General features: G+C 43.8%; 1 protein-coding gene across 4 annotated transcripts in view; it reads right to left on the bottom strand.

The window, feature by feature from the left end:
• PTPRG (protein tyrosine phosphatase receptor type G) overlaps positions 1-21,580 on the bottom strand; it is an 823,034-nt gene that overhangs the window by 49,085 nt on the left and 752,369 nt on the right. For all 4 annotated transcript variants that reach the window (XM_049861696.1, XM_049861694.1, XM_049861693.1 and 1 more), the window contains one exon: positions 6,426-6,517. In XM_049861696.1, coding sequence (XP_049717653.1) covers positions 6,426-6,517 — 92 coding nt within the window. The remainder of the gene's footprint in view (positions 1-6,425; positions 6,518-21,580) is intronic.

Genomic DNA, 21,580 nt, shown 5'->3' with positions numbered 1-21,580 from the left:
TTATTTCCTACCATAAAAACAGATCTCTTTTCATTTATGGCACAATGAAGTCAGTAAAGAAAGGGCTTCATTATAGTCAAAAGACCAATGAATCTCCTTTGGAGATAATCTCTGTGTAAATAAAATATGCCAACAAGGTTGGTTTAATCCCAAAGGTTTTAAACTGCATGTTTAAAACCCCTTTATGTGCTGGCACCCTGCTGAAGCCAGTGACCTTCAAATTATTAAGACTTTTTATTTTCACTGCTGGAGAGGCACGAATCACTTCCGGATTTTGAAACTACTGGTGAGCAGCAACATTTTGTTTTGTACTGCTCTTATTAGAAAGTTAGATTTTCTAATTTCCAGAAAAAGGCTTTTTATAAGGAGATTTGTGTCTGACAGTATGCACATTTGGAAGCTCCTGCAGTATGCTATAAATAGCTGATCTTCTGCGCTAACTCCTAATTTTAAAAAAGTGATATGTAAGGGAAGTCTAAAAGAATAAGGAACATAATACATGAATGCAATCTGTAGATGACACAGATAGGCACTGCTTTGTTAATGACGGCATCCAAAATAGTACCCAAGTTTATTACTTCAGAAGAATATCCCCAGGTCAGAAACACCAGATCTTCAAAAGCACTTGTAGATGTTAAAAATAATTTGGGTCTTAAAGGACAGACACGTGTGACCATCTCAGTATCTTAGAAGACGGTCAGCGTGTGAGGGGACGGACAGCTGGGGCACGGCGTTCCATCACTCCTCACCCTCTCAGAGCAGCAACGGGAAACCAGTGGCTATGGGGAGACATTTACTTTTGAAAGACTGTGAAAAATATTAAGAATCAAAGCCCTTTTCATTCTCCTTCAAAGTCACAGTTTAATTTATTTACAAAAAGGAAATCCCACTTTTCCCATGCATCCCACATGGAGCAGGCACCATAGTTCAGAACCTTCCTGATAACAGAATCCCTGCCGCTCCTACAGCATTTCAAGGTAGCCTCAAAAGCCCTGCTTGCACCCTGGGCGTCCACGTTGGGCGAGTGCTCTTACAGTTCTGAGTTCCTCCGATGTGGCTAGCTAACCCACTCTCCACTTGGCTACCATAGTCACTGTCTCCAGTGTCTTCACATGTTAGTCTGGGGCCAGGGATATTTTGTTTTTATTCCTTAAAGACTATCTTTGCTACATTAAACTAGAACTCACTGAATATCCTTAACGATCACTCCTAAATTTTAGCTGGTATTAGTAAAATTGTTAACTCAAAACTTATCAAAAATTCTCATACTTGCTCTCTCCAAGGGATGAGTAAGTTTCAGAAGCTCAGCCAAACTTTGCTTAATCTCATGCCTATTTTATAATACTTTTCTAAAGTCAGCATAATGTACTCATTCCACTTATGCTTTGGGATTTAAAGACCAGGGCTGTTTATGAATTTTAACCACAGCAAAATCATCCAAAAGTTGGCTTGATTTAGTGTCTAAATTTGCTCAACATTCACTGTGTCTGTGAACTGCCCCCTAAGTCATTCCAATCACACAGACCTGTTTTTGCTCAAGGAAAGGAAAGATGGGCAAGTTGAGACCCTTGTCTTGGAAGGAAGAAAACAAAAATGACCAGAGGGCAGAGGTGAGAGACAGACTTCCAGATATGGAGGAAACATCGACAGAAGACTTATGAAACTCCCTCCAGGAGGATGAAGTGTTTAACGGAGAAGTAAATGGTCAGTGCCAAGGAAAGAAGATAATGGTGAAGAACAACAACCCAGAGAAGACTGAAGAGAGCGTCCATCTGTATTTGCCAGTGCTGTAATTTAATGAAGCAACATCCAGATGAGGAAGATACTGTCAGAGCAGCATGCCACAGGCTGCACAGCCATTTCTAGGTGTTTGGCTCTGACCACACAGAGGACTCCGGTGCTAGTTCCACCACGGAGGCACCTAACCTCAGGAAATTAAACAATGTCTCTGAGCATCAGCTTCTTACCCGTAAAACGGCGACACTAATGCACTGTCTCTACAAAAATGGGAAACCCTGGTGGCATAGTGGTTAAGAGCTACGGCTGCTAAGCAAAAGGTCAGCAGTTCGAATCCACCAGATTCTCCTTGGAAACTATGGGGCAGTTCTACTCTGCCTATAGGGTCAATATTGAGTCGGAATTGACTCGACAGCAGGAGGTTTGGTTTTTTTGGCTAAAGAGTGTGGTGAAAATAAAGCACTCAGTTGCTGAATGCTCACTAAATATTAGATGATGATGTTTTCTAAAAATAAAAAAGGTTCAGTGTGATCTAAGTCCTAGGAATAGAGTATATTACATATTCTATGATGATGACTCAGGAGCTCTATTTTCCAACAGTTTTGATACTTGAATTTTCAATCTCACCTTGTGGCACACATTTTTAAACATTGTAATGGTTCTGTTTACTGGTGGTTGTATGGAAGTAACTTTTTTTTTTTTTAATCAATTGTAGAAAAAGAGGAGTTCAAACGATAAAATAAACTGATATTTCTAGAGCCCAGTTTTGGTCTTATTAGGGATTTTTATGTCTGTGTATGTGTGTGCTTTAGGTGAAAATTTACAGAGCAAATTAGTTTCTCATTCAACAATTTATACACACATTGTTTTGTGACATTGGTTGCAATCCCCTCGATGTGTCAACACTTTCCCCTTCCCCACCCAGGTTCCCTGCTTCCATCTATTTTTTGTGTCCCTTCCTGCTTTCTTGTCATTGCTTTTGGGCAGGAATTGCCCATTTGGTCTCATATACATAATGGAACGAAGAAGCATGTTCCTCACATGTGTTGCATTGTTTCTTGTTTAATCTTTTGCTGAAGGGTGAACCTCAGGAGTGGCTTTACTTCTGAATTAAGAGGGTGTCTAGGGGGCCATCATCACGGGGGTTCCTCCAGTGTCTTTCAGACCAGTAAGTCTGGTCTATTTCTGAGTGTATGAATTTGAATTTTGTTCTGCATTTTTCTCCTGCTCTGTCCAGGACCCTGTACTATAGTCCCTGTCAGAAAGGCTGATGGTTCTGGGCTCTGGATGGTGGAGGCTGTGGTACTTGTGGTCAGGACTAATATTTCCCTTGTGTCTTTGGTTTATTTCATTCTCCTTTGCTCCGAACATGATGGCCAGTAGATGTATTTCAGATGGCTGCTCGTAAGCTATTGAAGACCCCAGATGCTACTCATGCTTACTAGGTTTTGAACAAAGATAAACCATAAAAGATTCAGTGGGCAGAATATGTATTTCATTTGAGCTTTATAAATATTCTACTATTTTTAGAAATAAGAACGATTAGATAATTCCTAAGGTAAATCATTTAGAATGGCTCCACAGAGGTCTCCATTAAAGAGAAGTGGTGGTGACAGCTTTGTAAGAGTGAAGATAACTCACTAATTTATTAAAAAACTGAGTTTTCCTTATGTTGAATTTTCTTATGTAAGATACAGTTTTGCTGCTCCAACCAGAAGAAACTGTAAGAATACAGAGAAGAATGAATTGTTTAAGTGCTTCCTAAATTACAAAATATTTTACAAATGTAAGTACCGGCAGTCCCTGGGCTACGAACTCTGACTCAGGGATAGCTCTGATGTCATGTAAACGTGCCCTCACTTTGAAATGGCAGAACCGACCCCTGCTCACCTGCTGCACATGCAGCTTTTAGGCACCAAACAGGCTCCTGGCCTTCTCTTGCAGTGAAGTAAGGCTAAATAAGAACTGTATGTACCTGTTCCAACTTACCTACGACTTTGTCTCAAAGACACACAGGTAGGAGCCCGGGGACTGCCTGTAATTACTTAAATATGACAACTGGTTTTTATTCATGAAAAACAAGAGACTGTGATCAAGCCAAAACTCATGAATGAAAGTCACTCAGGGTAAACCTTTCCCACTTAAGGGTGAAATACACGTACTTGTCCAGAAGTACCCTGTGAAGGCTCTGCCATCTATGAAAACCCAAGAACACAGAAACCTTAGGGTCACTCACAACTTCACCCAACAAGTCCTTGAGGATCACACTGCCTGACCGCACTGAAAGTCACTCATTCTGCAAATGTTACGACTCTCCAGGATGCACCCCTGTAGGAAGGGGGTACGACTGAATACCGTGGATTTCTCCATCAGTGGAGAATGGGAAGAAATTTCCTTTCCGTGTACTTACACCATCAATGAGTATGAATTAAGAGAAACTGATTTAAAAAGAAGAAAAACGTACATTTAAGGAAATGCCTTTGGGCTCTGAGTTTTTATACTTGGTAATTGAAGAGGCAGCTGTGAAACGGGGCAGGAAGCATCCAATAGCATTTCTGTTTGAAGACACTTGCTCAAGAGGTATAGCAAGGCCGGTGGCATTCACCGGTTTCCCGAGGATTCCAGTGAATTCTAAAGCCCATGTCAAAGAAAAGCCCAGCGAGGGGGGCCGCCCCAGGTGGGTGTGGTTAGTGTTACCGATAATTTCAACAGAAGTAAATCTGCCCTCATTTTCAACATAAGTTAAAATTATTACAGGACTGCTGGGATCAACAGTACCACGATGTGGGAAGGAAAATTTCAACAAGTTACAATTCTGGTTTGCATTATGGCTTCCCAGGTACTTTTACACATGTCCTGTCATGTGATCTACACGCCACCCAATGTGGCCAGGAGGGCAGCTTCCTGCTCATTTTACAAGTTCTGGAGCTAAGGCTCTGAGAGGCAAGACATTGGCCAAAGCTCTCGTGACTGGTACACAGAGGTGGGGTGAGATTCTGGGTTTCCTGATTCCTAATCCAGTGGTAGAAGGAAAAAAAAAAAGGAAAAACAGCCCATTTCCATTTAACCTTTTAAAATGGATTTCAATTTTTCAGCTACCTCGCAGCTGTGTTTGCCAATGGATGAGTTGATAGTTACAAGAGGCCAGAGAGGCTCCCAGGCATTTTCCAGAGGTCAACCCAAACCTGAAGTGATGACAGAAGAGAATGAGTATACTCTTGCTATTGTACAAATCTGGCGAGCAGCAGATCGTACAAATAGTGTAGATTCAACTAAACGGCTTCTTCCATGCCGGTGGGAGAATGACCATCCCTGTCTGCTTCCTCTCCTCCCAAAGCGAGAGTGCAGTTTTCTGCACCCCTTGGTGGGCCAGGACTAGTGGAGAAGGACATGTGGTAGTACAGAGCTTATCCCATCTGTACGGGAATCATTTAGCAACCACAGAATGGTCCAACAGCAACTTAAGGAGAGACTATTCTGCTACCTACCCCTCTTGTTCCCGTGTGGCAAGCTTCTGTGAGAGAAGCTGACTGGAATATCTCATGATGTTATATAAACAGACACATAAAGGGTTAATCAGTGTTCCCAAACCATAAGCCCACACCATGAAGATCTGCTATATGTCAGCAAACAACAGAAACATCCCTTCTTGGTACCCAGAGAGTGACTGGACCACTGAGCTTCCTAGCCAGGACCTTTTAAGAACTTTCAGGAAGGATTCCTGACACTTCTTATTCATTCATTCACTTACTCATTCAACAGATAATTATAGAGAGCCTACTATGTGCTGGGGGAAGACAAAGAAGGCATCAACAATATGTATAAACAAATACACAGTACATCAGATGGTGAACGGTAGTGAGGAGAATGAGCAGGCAGGTGGGACAGCAAGAGCTGTGGGTGTGGAGGGTGGCACAATAGAAGAAGCAGTGCCTCTGTGTACAAAAGAATGACTAATGTCAGAAGGGTGAAGGTCTAAGTTATTTGAAGGTATGTATTCAGAAGCACATAATGGAACCCAGAGGCAGAAAGGGATTCAAATCTGGCAAAAGGGAAAGGACATTCAATAAACACAGTGGAGCTCATCTTCAAATCCTACATCTTATTACAACTAACCGGTCGCTCAACTCCTGAATGTTTATTGATTCGCTAGGATTCACTTCAGCGTACTCCGCCCATCACAGCCCCTAATCTAATGGAGTGTTTTACAGATGACATATACATTGGACACACAGCATATCCAAAGCCTTCAATGCAAACATGCTAAGAACCAAAACTTTTGAACTAAGATAGATTATATTCAGAGTAAGAAATTTTAGAACATGCCTTAAAAAAAAAAAAAAAGGATCAGAAGCAAGCATAAACTGTCAAAATGAAATTGAGTCCAAGTGGATTGTAAATATGTAAACGTTTTAATGTTTTGTTTTCTCCTCTGCTACTTCCCTTCTCTGCACATGAATCTATACTACATTAACTCAGAGTTGTTCATTGCTCTTAAAGAAGATTGCATTACTGTCCAGATCTGTAAAGGAGCAGAGATTTCAATAAATTACCTTCAGTTAAGGATCTCTCAGACTGGGCAAATGTAAAAGGCTGTAAAAACAACATTTTGTCACGGCTGTCACACGTAACTGAGAACAAAGAGGAAAACAATTAGCCTGCCGGAAAGAAGAGCCGTGATTACTTACCCGGGATGGGAATGATAGGAATACTTTCATTGGGGACCACGCGAGGTGAACTGCTGTCTTCCACATAGAAATGAGCTGTCTGAAAACATTTTCTGTGACGGAAAGAGAGAAAGATGCAACAGTGAGTCCAGAGAAACACAATGGGAGTTCCTTATTTCAATCCTTCTTTCCCAGGTCTTCCCACTTTAAACACCACACAGCACTGAGCGCAAACCCATGGAGAAGTAAAGATTTCAAGGACAACGTTTAACCTATTGCAAGAACCCAAAAGAGCTACGGAATATCTTTTTTATTGTCCTATATCCAACCTGATAGTTAAGAAGGAAAGGCTTAGTAATGAACTGCTCAAACACATGGAAAACTTGGCATAGATACTAAACTCACTGCACTAGCTGCTAGGATTACCGCACTATACCTATCATTTTATGAGCTACAGAAGAGTAATCCACTATTCTAACCCCCCACACCAAGTTCAAAGCCACACCTCAAACTCCCCAAATGTGGCCATCAAGCTGCCCAAGTACACCCTGTACCACATTGTGAGGTGCTTAGCAAAGGCCCCAGAAGCCTCAGACAATTCTTTAAAGGGGTCAGAGGGCCTACAGGGGGCAAGCACTCTGAATCAGAGGCCCCTGCCAGACAGCCTCTGCAAAAGGACCTGAAGCCCTCAAATGTCATCTGCTTGTCTTTTGTTTGGTTCTGTTTTTACCTGGACTTCAGGCAAAGCAGGGAGCAAACACTGGTCATCACAGGGCTGGCCATGAACAGAAAAGCCATCGGCAGCTCACTAAGCCCGTCTGCTGATACCGGCCGGCCCTCAGCTTTCCAGACTCACTTCATTGCTCACTGCGGCCCTAATGAGCTGCCAGAAGCACAGGCAGAATATTTAATGAGGCTGCTCAGCGTGAATGGCTATTGTGACCAGAGAAGGGTCCCTGTTAATCTGGTGGAGGGGCTTCACAATAGCTGGCCCTACTGCTGGGTCTTTTAGCCAAGCAGGCGGCATCCTTCTGGCGCTTGCTGTCACTGGATACGTCCCACTCCCTCCCTGGCTCTCACACCAAGCAGCAGCTACCTATACATACTACAGAGTCGCTTTTTCAGGGGCAGGGATCCAACAATCCAGTCACCTTTTCTTTAGAGTTGTGTCTGCTCATCTAATCAAAAGTATCCTGGGGTGGTTGTGCTGGGCATACCGTGTTTCTGTGAAGCCAAAAAGAGGGCTGGGGGTGTGGAGTCAGAGAATTCAGGCAACTCCACAAACCAAAAAAGATTTCTGAGAGGGGGAGACCTCGGAGTCATACAGATCACCCCATCTCGGCTTTACACAGAGCTCTTACAATCATACGCGATGAGAAATGACCTCATGTCACAGTACACCGCAGTTTTCTTTAAGCAGTGTCTGTCTTCACATGGAACGTAGCTCTAACCAACTGTGTACCTGGGCACTGCTCTAGAATCTAACCAACTGCGTACCTGGGCGCTGCTGTAGAACCTAACCAACTGCGTACCTGGGCGCTGCTCTAGAATCTAACCACCCGTGTACTTGGACGCTGCTCTAGAATCTAACCACCCGTGTACTTGGACGCTGCTCTAGAATCTAACCACCCGTGTACTTGGACGCTGCTCTAGAATCTAACCACCCGTGTACTTGGACGCTGCTCTAGAATCTAACCACCCGTGTACTTGGGTGCTGCTCTAGAATCTAACCACCCGTGTACTTGGGTGCTGCTCTAGAATCCGTCTGGACTGCTGCTCCCTACCATCAGGGGTTCTGAACATAAACTGCTCTAACTCTTGGCACATGTTTCACATGACCACTCTTGCAGAGCAGTGAAGAAAAAGTATTTTTCCTCTAAACTTCCCAGCATTTCCACTAATAATAAAAATGCTTTCATCACTCTGTGTTTAGCTGTTTACTTAGAAAAAGTCAGTCAGACTAAAGCTACCAGTATAGGAAAAGCACATCAAATTTCAGGACGCTGGCTCTAGCTGAACTAAAATGATGGAAATCCCAGCGGGAAAGGATGATCTGCATGTCTGAGGCAGCACTTTCTTTCCATTTCTTAGTTATCAAGGTTTTTACTCTTGGATTTCTTCCCCCACCCCCAAATTTGCCCAGATTTCCGGAATGTAACATACAAACTGACTTCACAAATAAGCTGGAGCCTTAACTACCCAGTAACGTAGCTGAGAAGAATCTGCTTTTGTTGAGGTTTTAGACCACTCCAGAATTCAGTAGCCCAAAGAAACACTCTACGTCACTGAGATGAACCAACACAGCCAATTTATCAGGTCCGCCTTTAACAAACCGAAAAAACAAACAAGAAACAACTCTTCAACTTTGGGCTCGTAACTACTGTGCCTATTAAATTTCTAGAATATAAACTATTAGTGAAAATAATCACTACTGGTCACATTGCTGTTTAAGTTGGGCGACTTGGAAAGGATAAACTATACTGTGAGTTTTTTCTGGAAGAAGACTGGCTGGCAGTTCAAGTGGTCTCTCAGAGCTAAAGGCTCCACGTGACCTTGGAAAACAGCAGTGTGTACAGAAAGAAATCACACCCTAGTGCCTCAGGTGCTGCTGTTTGTCATGATTTTCCCTGGAGCCAAATAACTCTGTGATTGCTGGACAGCAGCCCTGGGGATGAGGGCCAGAACCTGGAAGACAAAGCACTGGGCACATCTGCACACAGACGTGTCCCACACGCTTCCTCCCCAAAGACCTGGTGGGCAACTAACCACAGAGCTTTGGGTGGATGTCTCCCTTAGCATAAAGGGCTCAGCAGACATTTATTCAGCTCCCGCTGCACAGCAGGCGCTGTGCTCAGTGCACTGAGCATGCAGATGACCCATTCTCCGCAATTATCTACAATTCTCAAAACCACTTCTTTGAACCCAGCTAAGCATTTGGGTAGTTTATAAAGAACTGCACAAGTAATGGGTCCCCGGGTGGTTAGTGCTCAGCTGCTAACCCAAAAGTTGGAGGTTCGAATCCACCCAGACACTCCTTGGAAGAAAAGCCTGGTGAGCTACTTCCAAAAAATTAGCCACTGAAAACCCATGGACTACATTCTACCCTGATGCACATGGGGTCACCACGAGTCGGAGCTGACTCAACAGCAACCAGTTTTTGTTGTTGTTTTATGAAGTAATGCATGATCTCTGCAGAAAATTTAGCAAACGAGCAAAATGAAAAAGAAAAAAATTGAAATTGTCCTCCTAGTGACAGTCACCATTGACATTTTGGGGTGTATCTTTCTATCTTTCTACACTTTCTCTCATTTATTTATTGACTCTTCTTTGATCATCTGCAGAATGATAAACAAGACTTAGAAGGCCACTGTCCTCATGGTGCTTATATTCTCGTGTGGAAAATTAACACACAAGTAAATAGTTTCAAGCAGTCAAGAGCTATGAAGAAAATAAAACAGCAGGATGTGATGATACCTGGGGGGGGGGGGGAGGCGGTGAAGAGGGGACTTCACTGAGTGAATGGTATCTGAGCTGAGCTGAGGTCTGATCAAAGCAGACTAGCCACGTGAAGTTCTAGGGAAAGGCCATTCTGGGCAGATCAGACACCTAGTTACAGGGCCTTCAAGCACAGTGAGCTTGGCTTGGTATAGGAACTGAAAGCAGGCCAGAGCCAGGAGCAGGGGGAGATGACTCCTGGTCTGCAGGCCACAGGGAAGCTCCATTTGCGTCAAAGGGCAATGGGAGACTTCAAGCTGGGGAGCGGCATGGTCTGATCTATGTTTGTGAAAAAGCTCACTTTGGACGCTGTGTGGTGGAGACCACAGAGCAGCAAGAATGGCCACAAGGAGATGAGTGGCTTTTGTAATCTTACCCAAATAGTCAGGCAAGTATTTTTTTTTAAATAGATGAGGTCATACTATACATAGTGCAAATACGGGCTCATACCCTTATTATTAATATTTGCTTAATTCTCCATTACATGGATACACTGTACTGGTGGATATTCAATTTACTTTATTCCTTCAGTACCTATTGGGGGTCTACTGAGGGCCAGGAGTCCTTGGATAGTGCAAACAATTAATGTGCTTGTCTGCTAAATGCAAGGTTGGAGGTTCAAGTCTACGCAGAGGCACCTCAGAGGAAAGGCCTGGGAATCTACTTCTAAAACTACAGCCATTGAAAACCTGATGGAGCACAGTTCCACTCTGACACACGTGGGGTCACCATGAGTCAGAATCGACTCAATGGCAACTGGAAAGATGAACCAAGGGCCAGTCACTTACCAAGGTTGTTGTCAACTTTTCGCTACCACTAACAGCCCTGAGGAAACCCTGGTGGCACAGTGGTTAAGCACTCGGCTGCAAACCAAAAGGTTGGCAGTTTGAATCCACCAGGTACTCCTTAGGAGCCCTATGGGTCAGTTCTACTCTGTCCTATAGGGTCGCTATGAGTCAGAATCGACCCAACAGCAATAGGCGTGTTTTTTTTTTCTTTTTAACAGTGCTGAGATGACCCCACTGCAGGTACAAATTCCACACTGTGGCCTTAATACTTATGCAGCTGGCTCAGAGTAGATATTACATGACGTTATATTTTAACTTGCTCGTTTCAGAGACGTCTCGTGATAGATCTTGTTTCTTGACCTCAGCGGTGCTGGAGATATATAAGGCAGGGATTTTGAAGAAGGAAAAAAAAAAACCACACACAAGTTTCAATGCCTCTAAACTTCTCAACTGTGATACGTTCAAGGAGGCACCGCTGTGTCTAATTTTGAGCCCAGGGGAATGGAGACAGAGGGAATTTCTGAAACTGCTGAGGTGTGTCACTGAGCATGCAACTTCAGCTTTCTATCTGGGAACAACTCTCTCTCAACTAACTTTGCCTTTAAAAGTCCCTCCCCGAATGATGCAGGCTCTAGGATCAGAAAGAGCCATTTTCCAAAACTGTATTTTCTTCATGAGGAACACTTGTTTATGCAAGTACCTTACAAAAGGAAAACAATGAAGTAGGCCATGCTTGGAATAAAAAATACATTTACATTTTCTAACCATGAATTATAATTGGAAGGATCCCTGCATACTTTTTGTATTTCTTCCTTCCTTCCCCCTTTTTACCCCTCTCCCCACCATCTATATGTCCCCTGTAGGAACTGAGATGGCCAGATAATGATTGTTTTTCAGTGACCCTGACTGGCCTCAGAAGTACCCAAACTGGCTGTCTTCCACTTTCCTACTCTCCATTTGTGGTATATATTTTCCTGACATTGCTAAGGTTCCAAAGTTAGGTACACCATGTTGTTCTGGAGGGTCCTGAGGAGCCCGTCCCATCAGGAAAGTTTCAGTGGAGGGGTGGTTATTAAGCAGCGGTGTTTATAGGGGTGGCTGGGAGCTCTGAAAAATACTCTGCTGGGTGAGGCCCACTCCGGGCAACTCCAGCTGAGCAGAAAGAGGGTGGGGCCCTGTGCATTCTGAAAAACACTCAGAGCAAATGCGAGCTGGAGGATGTGAACCTACTAGTCCCTGACTTGGTGGTGTTCCTTGCATGCCTCTCATAGTGTAAAGGATCCGCTCACAGTAAAGGCAGGCATTTTTCATACAACATAGCCCCTTAGTGCAGGCCAAATGCTTCTGGTGTTCAACTGAGGATGGCCAACAAATGGGATCTATGAGCCTCTCACACAAAGTTCTCAGTAGCAAAATGGTATCAAACTTTCTATAGTATCCTCCACTCATTCATCCTTTCTTAGTAACATCAACGTGGGCAGATGTATTTTAAAAAGATGTCTAAGACAGGCTTCCGTGGAATTCAAGAGGGTGATGTGTGGTGTCCTTTCTGGTAACCGATCAAGTCTATGCAGATGCTTATTAGCAGCTCCCCTGGTCTGCAGCCCACGAGCAGTGGTCCCGATACACAGGGCGTCAGGGCCCTTGCATAGGAATGTGCATGGGTGCGCCGTGGACACAGGAGGCTTACGAACGTGCACATCTGATCCTGGGCTGAAATCTCTAAAAAACAACTGCTCATTCATTCAAATAAGGGAGATCTTTCAAGAATAGAGATTTTTCAAAAATCAAAAACGGTACTCTTGAGAAAGCAGAGTACATCTAGTCAGGATGCAGTAAACACTGAAAAGTATCAATAAGCTATCAGTTTAATTCCCTGAACTCCCACTGACACACGCACCCTGTCAGCCCGTGACAGACACGGGAGCTTAATTGGCCCTCTTGACTAATAAAACACACACACTTCAGCTGCTCTCACAGTGCTTTATAACAGAGGCTTACTACCCAAACCACCAAGACAAGCAAGAACCTCTAGGCCCTACCCTAAGCCCCCGCCATTTCCGTCCGGGAATCTGACATACTCTGAAAGCAGAACAGCTAGAATGACCACACTTAAAGCCTTTCTTTCTGCTGCTCCTGTTCTTCCAGGCTCCTGCTTTGATAACCTCTCACAGATCCTAACAATCTTCTTGCCTGTATCTCTTTCTGCCCCTCTGACAAAAACCTGGACCTTCTGACAGGAATAAATTAAGCGAACAATGATTTTCAAAAGCAAAATGCTGCTCCTGAGTCCAAAAAGACGGAACACTGGAGATGCCTGGAATTCCACTCTGCTATATGTCAAACGGGCTTCTTGAAAGGTAGGTCTCCACAGCCTGCCTTCAGGAGAGAGGCTTTCAGAGGTCTGTAGACATCTGAGTCAAAAACATGCCCGTTTTGACAAGCCGGAGATGTCACACTGCTGGTATCCAGGGTCCTTGGCTGACTTGCTATAACGCTGGCCTCAACGACAATAAAGCTGCCGGGGCAAGGACCGGGCGGAAAATCGTGGCAAGGTTTCCAAACTCCTATGAAAACCCGAAAATTACAAAATAATCAAATGTTGATATATTGGGATTAGAAACCAAGTCACTGTCTGGAAATTAAGCTCAATGGCTTTATAATCACATCAGGGTGACAAGGAGTTTGTTGGCAGCGTGCAACGCAAAATTCTAATTGCAGACGAGAATGGGCAGTTGGCTGAGCTGCTGCTGAATATTAATTAACCAATCTTCACTGATTTATATACTTGCTCTCATTTAAATTTACAGTGGCACACCCACTAATAAGCCCATTTCTTTTCATGCTGTCGAGCACAGAAATCACATTAATATTTACTTTTGTAAATGTATCTGTTGTGGTAAGCCCTGTATCAGTACAGGCCACTTATAAATAGGAAGCTGGAAAGGTCCGCGTGTCTCTGAGGAAGGCTGAGCACCATGTTAAAAAGACACGCATTGACTTATCAGGGAAATGTGTTTCCAGAAACTCAAATGACAAATACGACGGAAGGGAAAGGCCTTGGGCGTTGCTGGACATTTTCCTCAATGAGAAGTTTCTTTGTTTGAGATAACAGAGGGCTTGTTTGAAAAAGAGCCCAATTTCAGTTCTAAGTTGAGATTTCTCATCTGCAACTGCTTACTGGTTGGTAAGTTGCCTTTCCTGCAATTAAATGTTTCAGCTTATAAAACTCCAGTTTACACTTGCAGGATCATCTCAGGAAGGCATCTTCTAGAAAGAAAAATTCAAAAATGCACTTCTGGTGGGCAGATTTCCCAAAACCACACAAGGGGACACGTGATCTGACAAATATGAATGCGCTTTTGGGGATAATCAAATGGCATATTTTACATCAGGGCTGCCCTGGAAACCCGGGGACATATGGCTGCCATCCCTTGGATAAGCTGGGCTTGTCAGATGTGAAAAGGAGAGAAAGGGAGGAGAAAAAAGAACAAAATCACGCTGAAGATGGATGGGGTGAGAAAGAGGATGTAGATATTAAACTTAAACGAGGAGAAAATGTTTCCAAATATTTTGGCTTTCACATGGGTAGGAGAGAACCCATTCCACTCTTGTTACAGCTAGAAGTGAGAAGAATCTGACTCTCCCAGTGGGGGTTTTATCAGATGAAAACAAATCGGCTGCACTTAACGTCTTTTGGAAGGTGGGAAAAGAATTCAATTATATACATAAAAGTGGTCTAAAGACAAGGAACTCTTTTGCTGATCATGAGGTGTGCCAGGAAGTCCCTGCACACACCCAGGAATGACTGCAATACTGGTGATGCTTTCTAGGAGAAAACAGAGCAATGGTCACTTCATAAGCCACCCTCCTGACAAGACCAAGAATCTCAGTGTGGCGGAGGTTTATGTTACAGCTGGCTTCCAGAGCCCTGGACAGTACTTCTCAGTCCTCTCAGCTGTTACCCAGAAAAGGTGCGAAGTCGGGGGCTTTCAGGTAGCTGTCCCACCCTGCGTATTCTGGCCTGGAATGTTCTGAGCATCCGGGCTGAGGTCTGAGGGAGCCCCTCACCACACTTTACCACTGGTTTCAGGCACTGACATGGTCCCCCATAGACTTGGGAAGACTAACGGTGACATGATAGTCCAATTCGTTTTGGGGAAGAGGTAGGAAATAAAAAATGCACGTTTTATTTACTGCACATATTATTTAGTATCTGTGCTCTAAAATGGTCCAGTAGAAGCCTGTGGCAATCACTTCACTAACACGCTGACCAAATGTACTTGCTAGAAGACAGGCATTCTAAAGGCCCAGCGAGGACGGGAGTCCCCGGGCGGTGCAAGTGGTTAAGCACTTGACTACTAACTGAAAGGCTGGCAGTTCAAACCCACCCAGAGGCACCTCGGAAGAAAGGCCTGGCGATCTCCTTCTGAAGCATCAGTCACTGAAAACCCTACGGAGCACAGCTCTGCTCTGACACACACGGGGTCGCCAGGAGGTAGAGCTGACTCGATGGCAGCTGGTAGTGAGGTGTGACATGTCTCTTCACTAAAAAGCTCCAGACTTTAGTACTTTTTAAATACATGGGATCTTCGGGGGGCGGGGGCAGGAGGGACTGATTCAGACATCACACTGTTAAAATGGTTAAATTCCAAATGGTTTAAGAATTTAAATCTTAAAATCTGAAACCATAAAAGTACTGAAGAAAAAGAAAAACAGTGTGACCTCAGAGTGGAGAAGGATTTTCTAACTATGACTTAAAATCCAGAAACCACAGAAGAAAATATGGATAAATTTGTCTAAAAGTCCAAGAATAATGTGCAAGTTGTTGTACTGGCAAATGTTTTGGTGAGTATATTTTACCACAATTAAAAAAAAAAGTCAAAGAAGCATCATACACATAGTTGAAAGGCAAATTACAAATTAGGAAGACGTATTTGCAAACTGTACTGCTGACAAGGGATAGATATCCCTCCTCTGCATGTTGATTGGAAAAAGACCAAGAACCCAAAGGAAAAAATGGGCAGAAGATATAAACGGTTCACAGGAAAGGAACTGCAGTGGCTAAACAGATGGAAGATGCCCAGCCTCACCCGCAAGAAGAGAAAAATACACTCAAACTACACTGAGGTAGCATGTTTTCACCTATCAGGTAAGCAAACATCCCCAACTCGGACTACACACCAAGCTAGGCAGGCTTGGGGCTAGGCACCCTCACACTTTGCTGAGAGGAACATGCCTTGGCATCCCAATTTGGCACCATCCATCAAAATTACAAGTGCATGTCCGCTTGGATGCAGCTCGTCCCTTGACTATATCCTACAGATATACTTACATGCTTGTAAGATGACACATGAACAAAGTTACTCATTGCAGCACTGCTTGTAACAACAAAAGACTGGGAACAACATGAAAATGACAGCCACAGGGGATGGCTTAAATAAATTATGATACATCCACACAATGGATACTATGCTTCTTCAAAATAAAAGGCGGAGGACAATATTGCTCAGCCGTAAGAGAAATGAAGTCCTGATACGTGCTATGACATGGCTGGACCTTGAAAACCTTATGTTGAGTGAAGTAAGTCAGACTCAAAAGGACAAATGTTATATGATCCTGCTTACATACAATGTCTAGAAAAGGCAGACGCAGAGAGACAGGAGTTTATGGGTGGTTACCAGGGGCGGGGGGCAGAGCTAGTGCTTAAAGGGGCACTGAGTTTCTGTGCTGGGTGATGAAAACACCTGGGAATGGATAGTTACACAGCTGAACATAATTAATGTCACTGAATTGGACATGAAAAAGTGGCTGGAACAGCAAATGCTTTGTAGAACGGGCATATAACGTCTCCAAGGAGTGGCTGGTGGATTCGAACTGCCAACCTTTTGGTTAGCAGCTGAATGCTTAAACACTGCACCACCAGGGCTCCTTGTTATATATATTTTATCACAATAAAAAAAGAAATAAAGATGGTGAAACTACGTGTGCATGGAGAAAAACCTGGTAAGTGAAAAAAAATTAAGGTCCTCGATAGCGAATCCAGTATAATACTGCGCAAACGGGGACAAAGGGTATGTAATCCAGTATAATACTGCGCAAACGGGGACAAGGGTATGTAATACAGTATAATACTGCGCAAACGGGGACAAGGGTATGTAATACAGTATAATACTGCGCAAACGGGGACAAAGGGCATGTAATACAGTATAATACTGCGCAAACGGGGACAAAGGGTATGTAATACAGTATAATACTGCGCAAACGGGGACAAAGGGTATGTAATACAGTATAATACTGCGCAAACGGGGACAAAGGGCATGTAATACAGTATAATACTGCGCAAACGGGGACAAGGGTATGTAATACAGTATAATACTGCGCAAACGGGGACAAAGGGCATGTAATCCAGTATAATACTGCGCAAACGGGGACAAAGGGCATGTAATACAGTATAATACTGCGCAAACGGGAACAAAGGGTATGTAATACAGTATAATACTGCGCAAACGGGGACAAAGGGTATGTAATCCAGTATAATACTGCGCAAACGGGGACAAGGGTATGTAATACAGTATAATACTGCGCAAACGGGGACAAAGGGCATGTAATACAGTATAATACTGTGCAAACGGGGACAAAGGGCATGTAATACAGTATTATACTGCGCAAACGGGGACAAAGGGCATGTAATCCAGTATAATACTGCGCAAACGGGGACAAAGGGCATGTAATACAGTATTATACTGCGCAAACGGGGACAAAGGGCATGTAATCCAGTATAATACTGCGCAAACGGGGACAAAGGGTATGTAATACAGTATAATACTGCGCAAACGGGGACAAAGGGCATGTAATACAGTATAATACTGCGCAAACGGGGACAAAGGGCATGTCATACAGTATAATACTGCGCAAACGGGGACAAAGGGCATGTAATCCAGTATAATACTGCGCAAACGGGGACAAAGGGCATGTAATCCAGTATAATACTGCGCAAATGGGGACAAAGGGCATGTAATCCAGTATAATACTGCGTAAACGGGGACAAAGGGCATGTAATACAGTAGTATACTGCGCAAACGGGGACAAGGGTATGTAATCCAGTATAATACTGTGCAAACGGGGACAAGGGTATGTAATCCAGTATAATACTGCGCAAACGGGGACAAAGGGTATGTAATACAGTATAATACTGCGCAAACGGGGACAAAGGGTATGTAATACAGTATAATACTGCGCAAACGGGAACAAGGGTATGTAATACAGTATAATACTGCGCAAACGGGAACAAAGGTATGTAATACAGTATAATACTACGGGAACAAAGGGTATGTAATACAGTATAATACTGCGCAAACGGGAACAAGGGTATGTAATACAGTATAATACTGCGCAAACGGGAACAAGGGTATGTAATACAGTATAATACTGCGCAAACGGGAACAAAGGGTATGTAATCCAGTATAATACTGCGCAAACGGGAACAAAGGGTATGTAATACAGTATAATACTGCGCAAACGGGAACAAGGGTATGTAATACAGTATAATACTGCGCAAACGGGAAAAAAGGGTATGTAATCCAGTATAATACTGCGCAAACGGGGACAAAGGGTATGTAATCCAGTATAATACTGCGCAAACGGGGACAAAGGGTATGTAATACAGTATAATACTGCGCAAACGGGGACAAAGGGTATGTAATACAGTATAATACTGCGCAAACGGGGACAAAGGGTATGTAATACAGTATAATACTGCGCAAACGGGGACAAAGGGTATGTAATCCAGTATAACACTGCGCAAACAGGAACAAAGGATATGTAATCCAGTATAATACTGCGCAAACGGGAACAAAGGGCATGTCATCTGATTTGTTTATATACACACATAACCACCCGTGGGAGAACAGACCGCAAGCCAGTAATACAGTTACCTACTTGCCAGTGGGAGACGGGATAGAGATTTGGGGTTTTTATGGTTTTAAACTTTTGGATTTTTAACTATGTAAAGTATTACCTATTCAAAATTTAAATAAACTTTTAAAAGAAGTAAATTCTTGGGTCTTATTTTTATTGTTTTCCTTCTCCTTTCTGAGGGGTCATCAGCTATCAGTTCTCACAGCTGTTTTCCTGCTTTCAGCAGCTCTGACCCCTTGCTGCTCAGAGTGCAGTCCCCCGCTTTCTGCCATGGGGAGACTGTCTAAGGTGAACACCTGGAATCCTGGGAAGAACAAAAGGATACTGCCTTCTGCATGCGTGTGTGAACTCTGTAATGGCTGTCTTCACAGCCTGGGGGGTGCTGGAGTCCCTGGGTGCTGCAAATGGTGAATGCTCTTGGCCACTAACTGAAAGGTTGGAGGGGAGTCCATCCAGAGATGCCTTGGAAGAAAGGCCTGGTGATCTATTTCCGAAAAACCAGCCATCGAAAACCCTATGGAGCACAGTCCTACTCTGACACACGTGGAGTTGCCATGAGGCAGAATCGACTCGATAGCAACTGGCTACTACTTACCAAAAGTCGATTCCGACCCATAGCGACCCTATAGGACAGAGTAGAACTGCCCTGTAGAGTTTCCAAGGAGCGCCTGGTGGATTCGAACTGCCGACCCTTTGGTTAGCAGCCGTAGCTACTTAACCACTACGCCACCAGGGCTTCCTGGCTAAAGGGTTGCTATTTAGGAAACTGCTGAGGCTTTCCTCCCCATTCCTGGCCATGTTCTAGATGGAGATGCAGGTCAGAGAGGAAGCGAGAGTAGGCACAGGTGGGAGACAACAGGCTGATGTATACCTCCACGCACTCCTGCCTCTGTCACGGCTTGTCAGGGGTGTGGGGCAGAAGGCCTTTTATACAGCAGTGGAAGGTTGGAACTGATCAGGAGACAGAAGTAAAAACTTCTGGGATGGAGCGGTCGCAGAGGCAGAGGGGGCTGGTGGCCTTAGGCACACAGTACCCTTAGGAGGGATGAGGGATTCTAGGCTCAGTGGGGAACAGAGCATGACAAGGGGTAGCCAGCATGAGGAAGAGCAGAGCCCCTTGAGAACAGGCTCTGTATCTGACCCATCTCTTCATCACGGAGTAGTCAGCACACCACGTAGAGCAGTGGAGAGGGGCATTGCTCAGGACTCAGACCACTGCACTGGCAGACCCAACTTGGCCCAGCAAGCAGAATGGTCCAATCAGGTAACCTAACTTCTCAGAGCTTCTGTTTCCTCTTCTTCTTGATGGAGTAATAAATTCCATTCACTACACATTTTACATATAGTATCTCATTTACTCTTCATGATAACCCCATGAAAAGGGACTATCATTAGACCCATTTTTTAGATGAGGCAACTGAGGCACAGGGGCTTCAGTAACTCACTCAAGGTCACAGAGCCAGGAAGTGGTGGAGCTGCAGTGAGCCCATGTCTCTGAGTCAAAGTCTTTGCAGCTACTACACTATAAAAAATTAAATTATCTGATTCACAGTCAGGTGGATTCTGTGAATCCTTGCAGTTTCCCCAGATAGTTCCCAACCCCTGGGCCTGGATGAAATGGACTGTGCTTCCCCTGAACTTGTGACTTTCCGTAGAGAAGACACCAGAGGTGATCGGGTGCCTTGTAACAAAAGACAGTCTCTAAGACTGTCTGTGATGATCTGAAATACATCTGCAACCAACCCACTCCACATCTGGGGCCGAGTACAGGAATTACAGAAAGGGGCTGCCCTGGTAGCACAGTGGTTATGCGCTCGGCTGCTAACTGAATGGTTGGCAGTTCGAACCCACCAGTCGCTCTGTGGGAGAAAGATGTGGTAGTCTGCTTCCGTGAAGATTTACAGCCTTGGAAACTCTATGGGGCAGCTCTACTCTGTCCTATAGGGTTGCTATGAGTTGGAATCAACTCGACAGTAACAGGTTTTGACATGAATTAGTTAATAATGGTGCCCCGTGTCACGTGTGAGGCTGCGCCATCATTTCTGGGGAGGACTTAGAAATTGGATGAGCACCGATCTTTGCACCATCCGTGAAATGCGGGCTCTGTGAGGCACTACAATCAAAACCACACTCTATTCATAATGTACCTGGTACAAAAATTAGGCATTTAAGTGATGTCCAAGATTTCCCGCTCTAAAGGTTTGAATGTAAAGTTATACAGAGAGGTTGCTATTCCAGTTTCTACCCTTGGAGTGTTAAAAATGCATTAGAAATTGAAGACTTCAAAAAGTAAAGAGAGATTATACAATAATTCCATTAACTATGTCAGCAGTTATTGCCTCTCCCTAGAAAGTCAACATTGCTCTGTACACCTTCAAAGAAGACAGACCCTGGACTTTCTCATTGACCTGTCACAGCTCCGGCCCTTCTCAGGTCTCAGATGTACCTGATTGTGGAAGATGCAATACCTAACATCTCATCTGAGTAATCTGATTCACCCACAACCACTGACGACAAACCATGTAAAAATCCTAACGTAAACTCTGTAAATTGGTTCACTGAAAGGAAAAAGCAACCAGTCATGACATAGTATTGATCAGTGAAATCAGCCTAATTAGCAATTTAATATTAAAAGATTGGTTATATTGCATTAAATGGAATTTGCCTAAGATAATCCGTACAGATGTATTATCAGGAGGCTCGTGTGTGGTGATGAAGATCGCACAATCGTGATTTCTAAAGGTTACAAATCTTTCCAGGACAATAAGCTGTCTAAGTATCCAGGCACCTGGAATTCATGTGCTTTTATTTTTTAAATTTCATCCTTTTTGTGAAAAAACATGTGATGATTGCTCACTTCTGTCCTCCCTTCCTACTCTTCACCTGTAACTTGTCTGTGAGTTTAAGATCTTAAAAGAGATTTTTACTCGTAAGGCTAAATGCATACATTAATTGGGCTTTAAAAAAAAAGGT

This window comes from Elephas maximus, chromosome 20 (genome assembly GCF_024166365.1).
Source record: "Elephas maximus indicus isolate mEleMax1 chromosome 20, mEleMax1 primary haplotype, whole genome shotgun sequence".
NCBI lineage: Eukaryota > Metazoa > Chordata > Mammalia > Proboscidea > Elephantidae > Elephas > Elephas maximus.
Note: the sequence above shows the minus strand (reverse complement) of the source record. Positions and strands in the feature narration are given on the sequence as shown.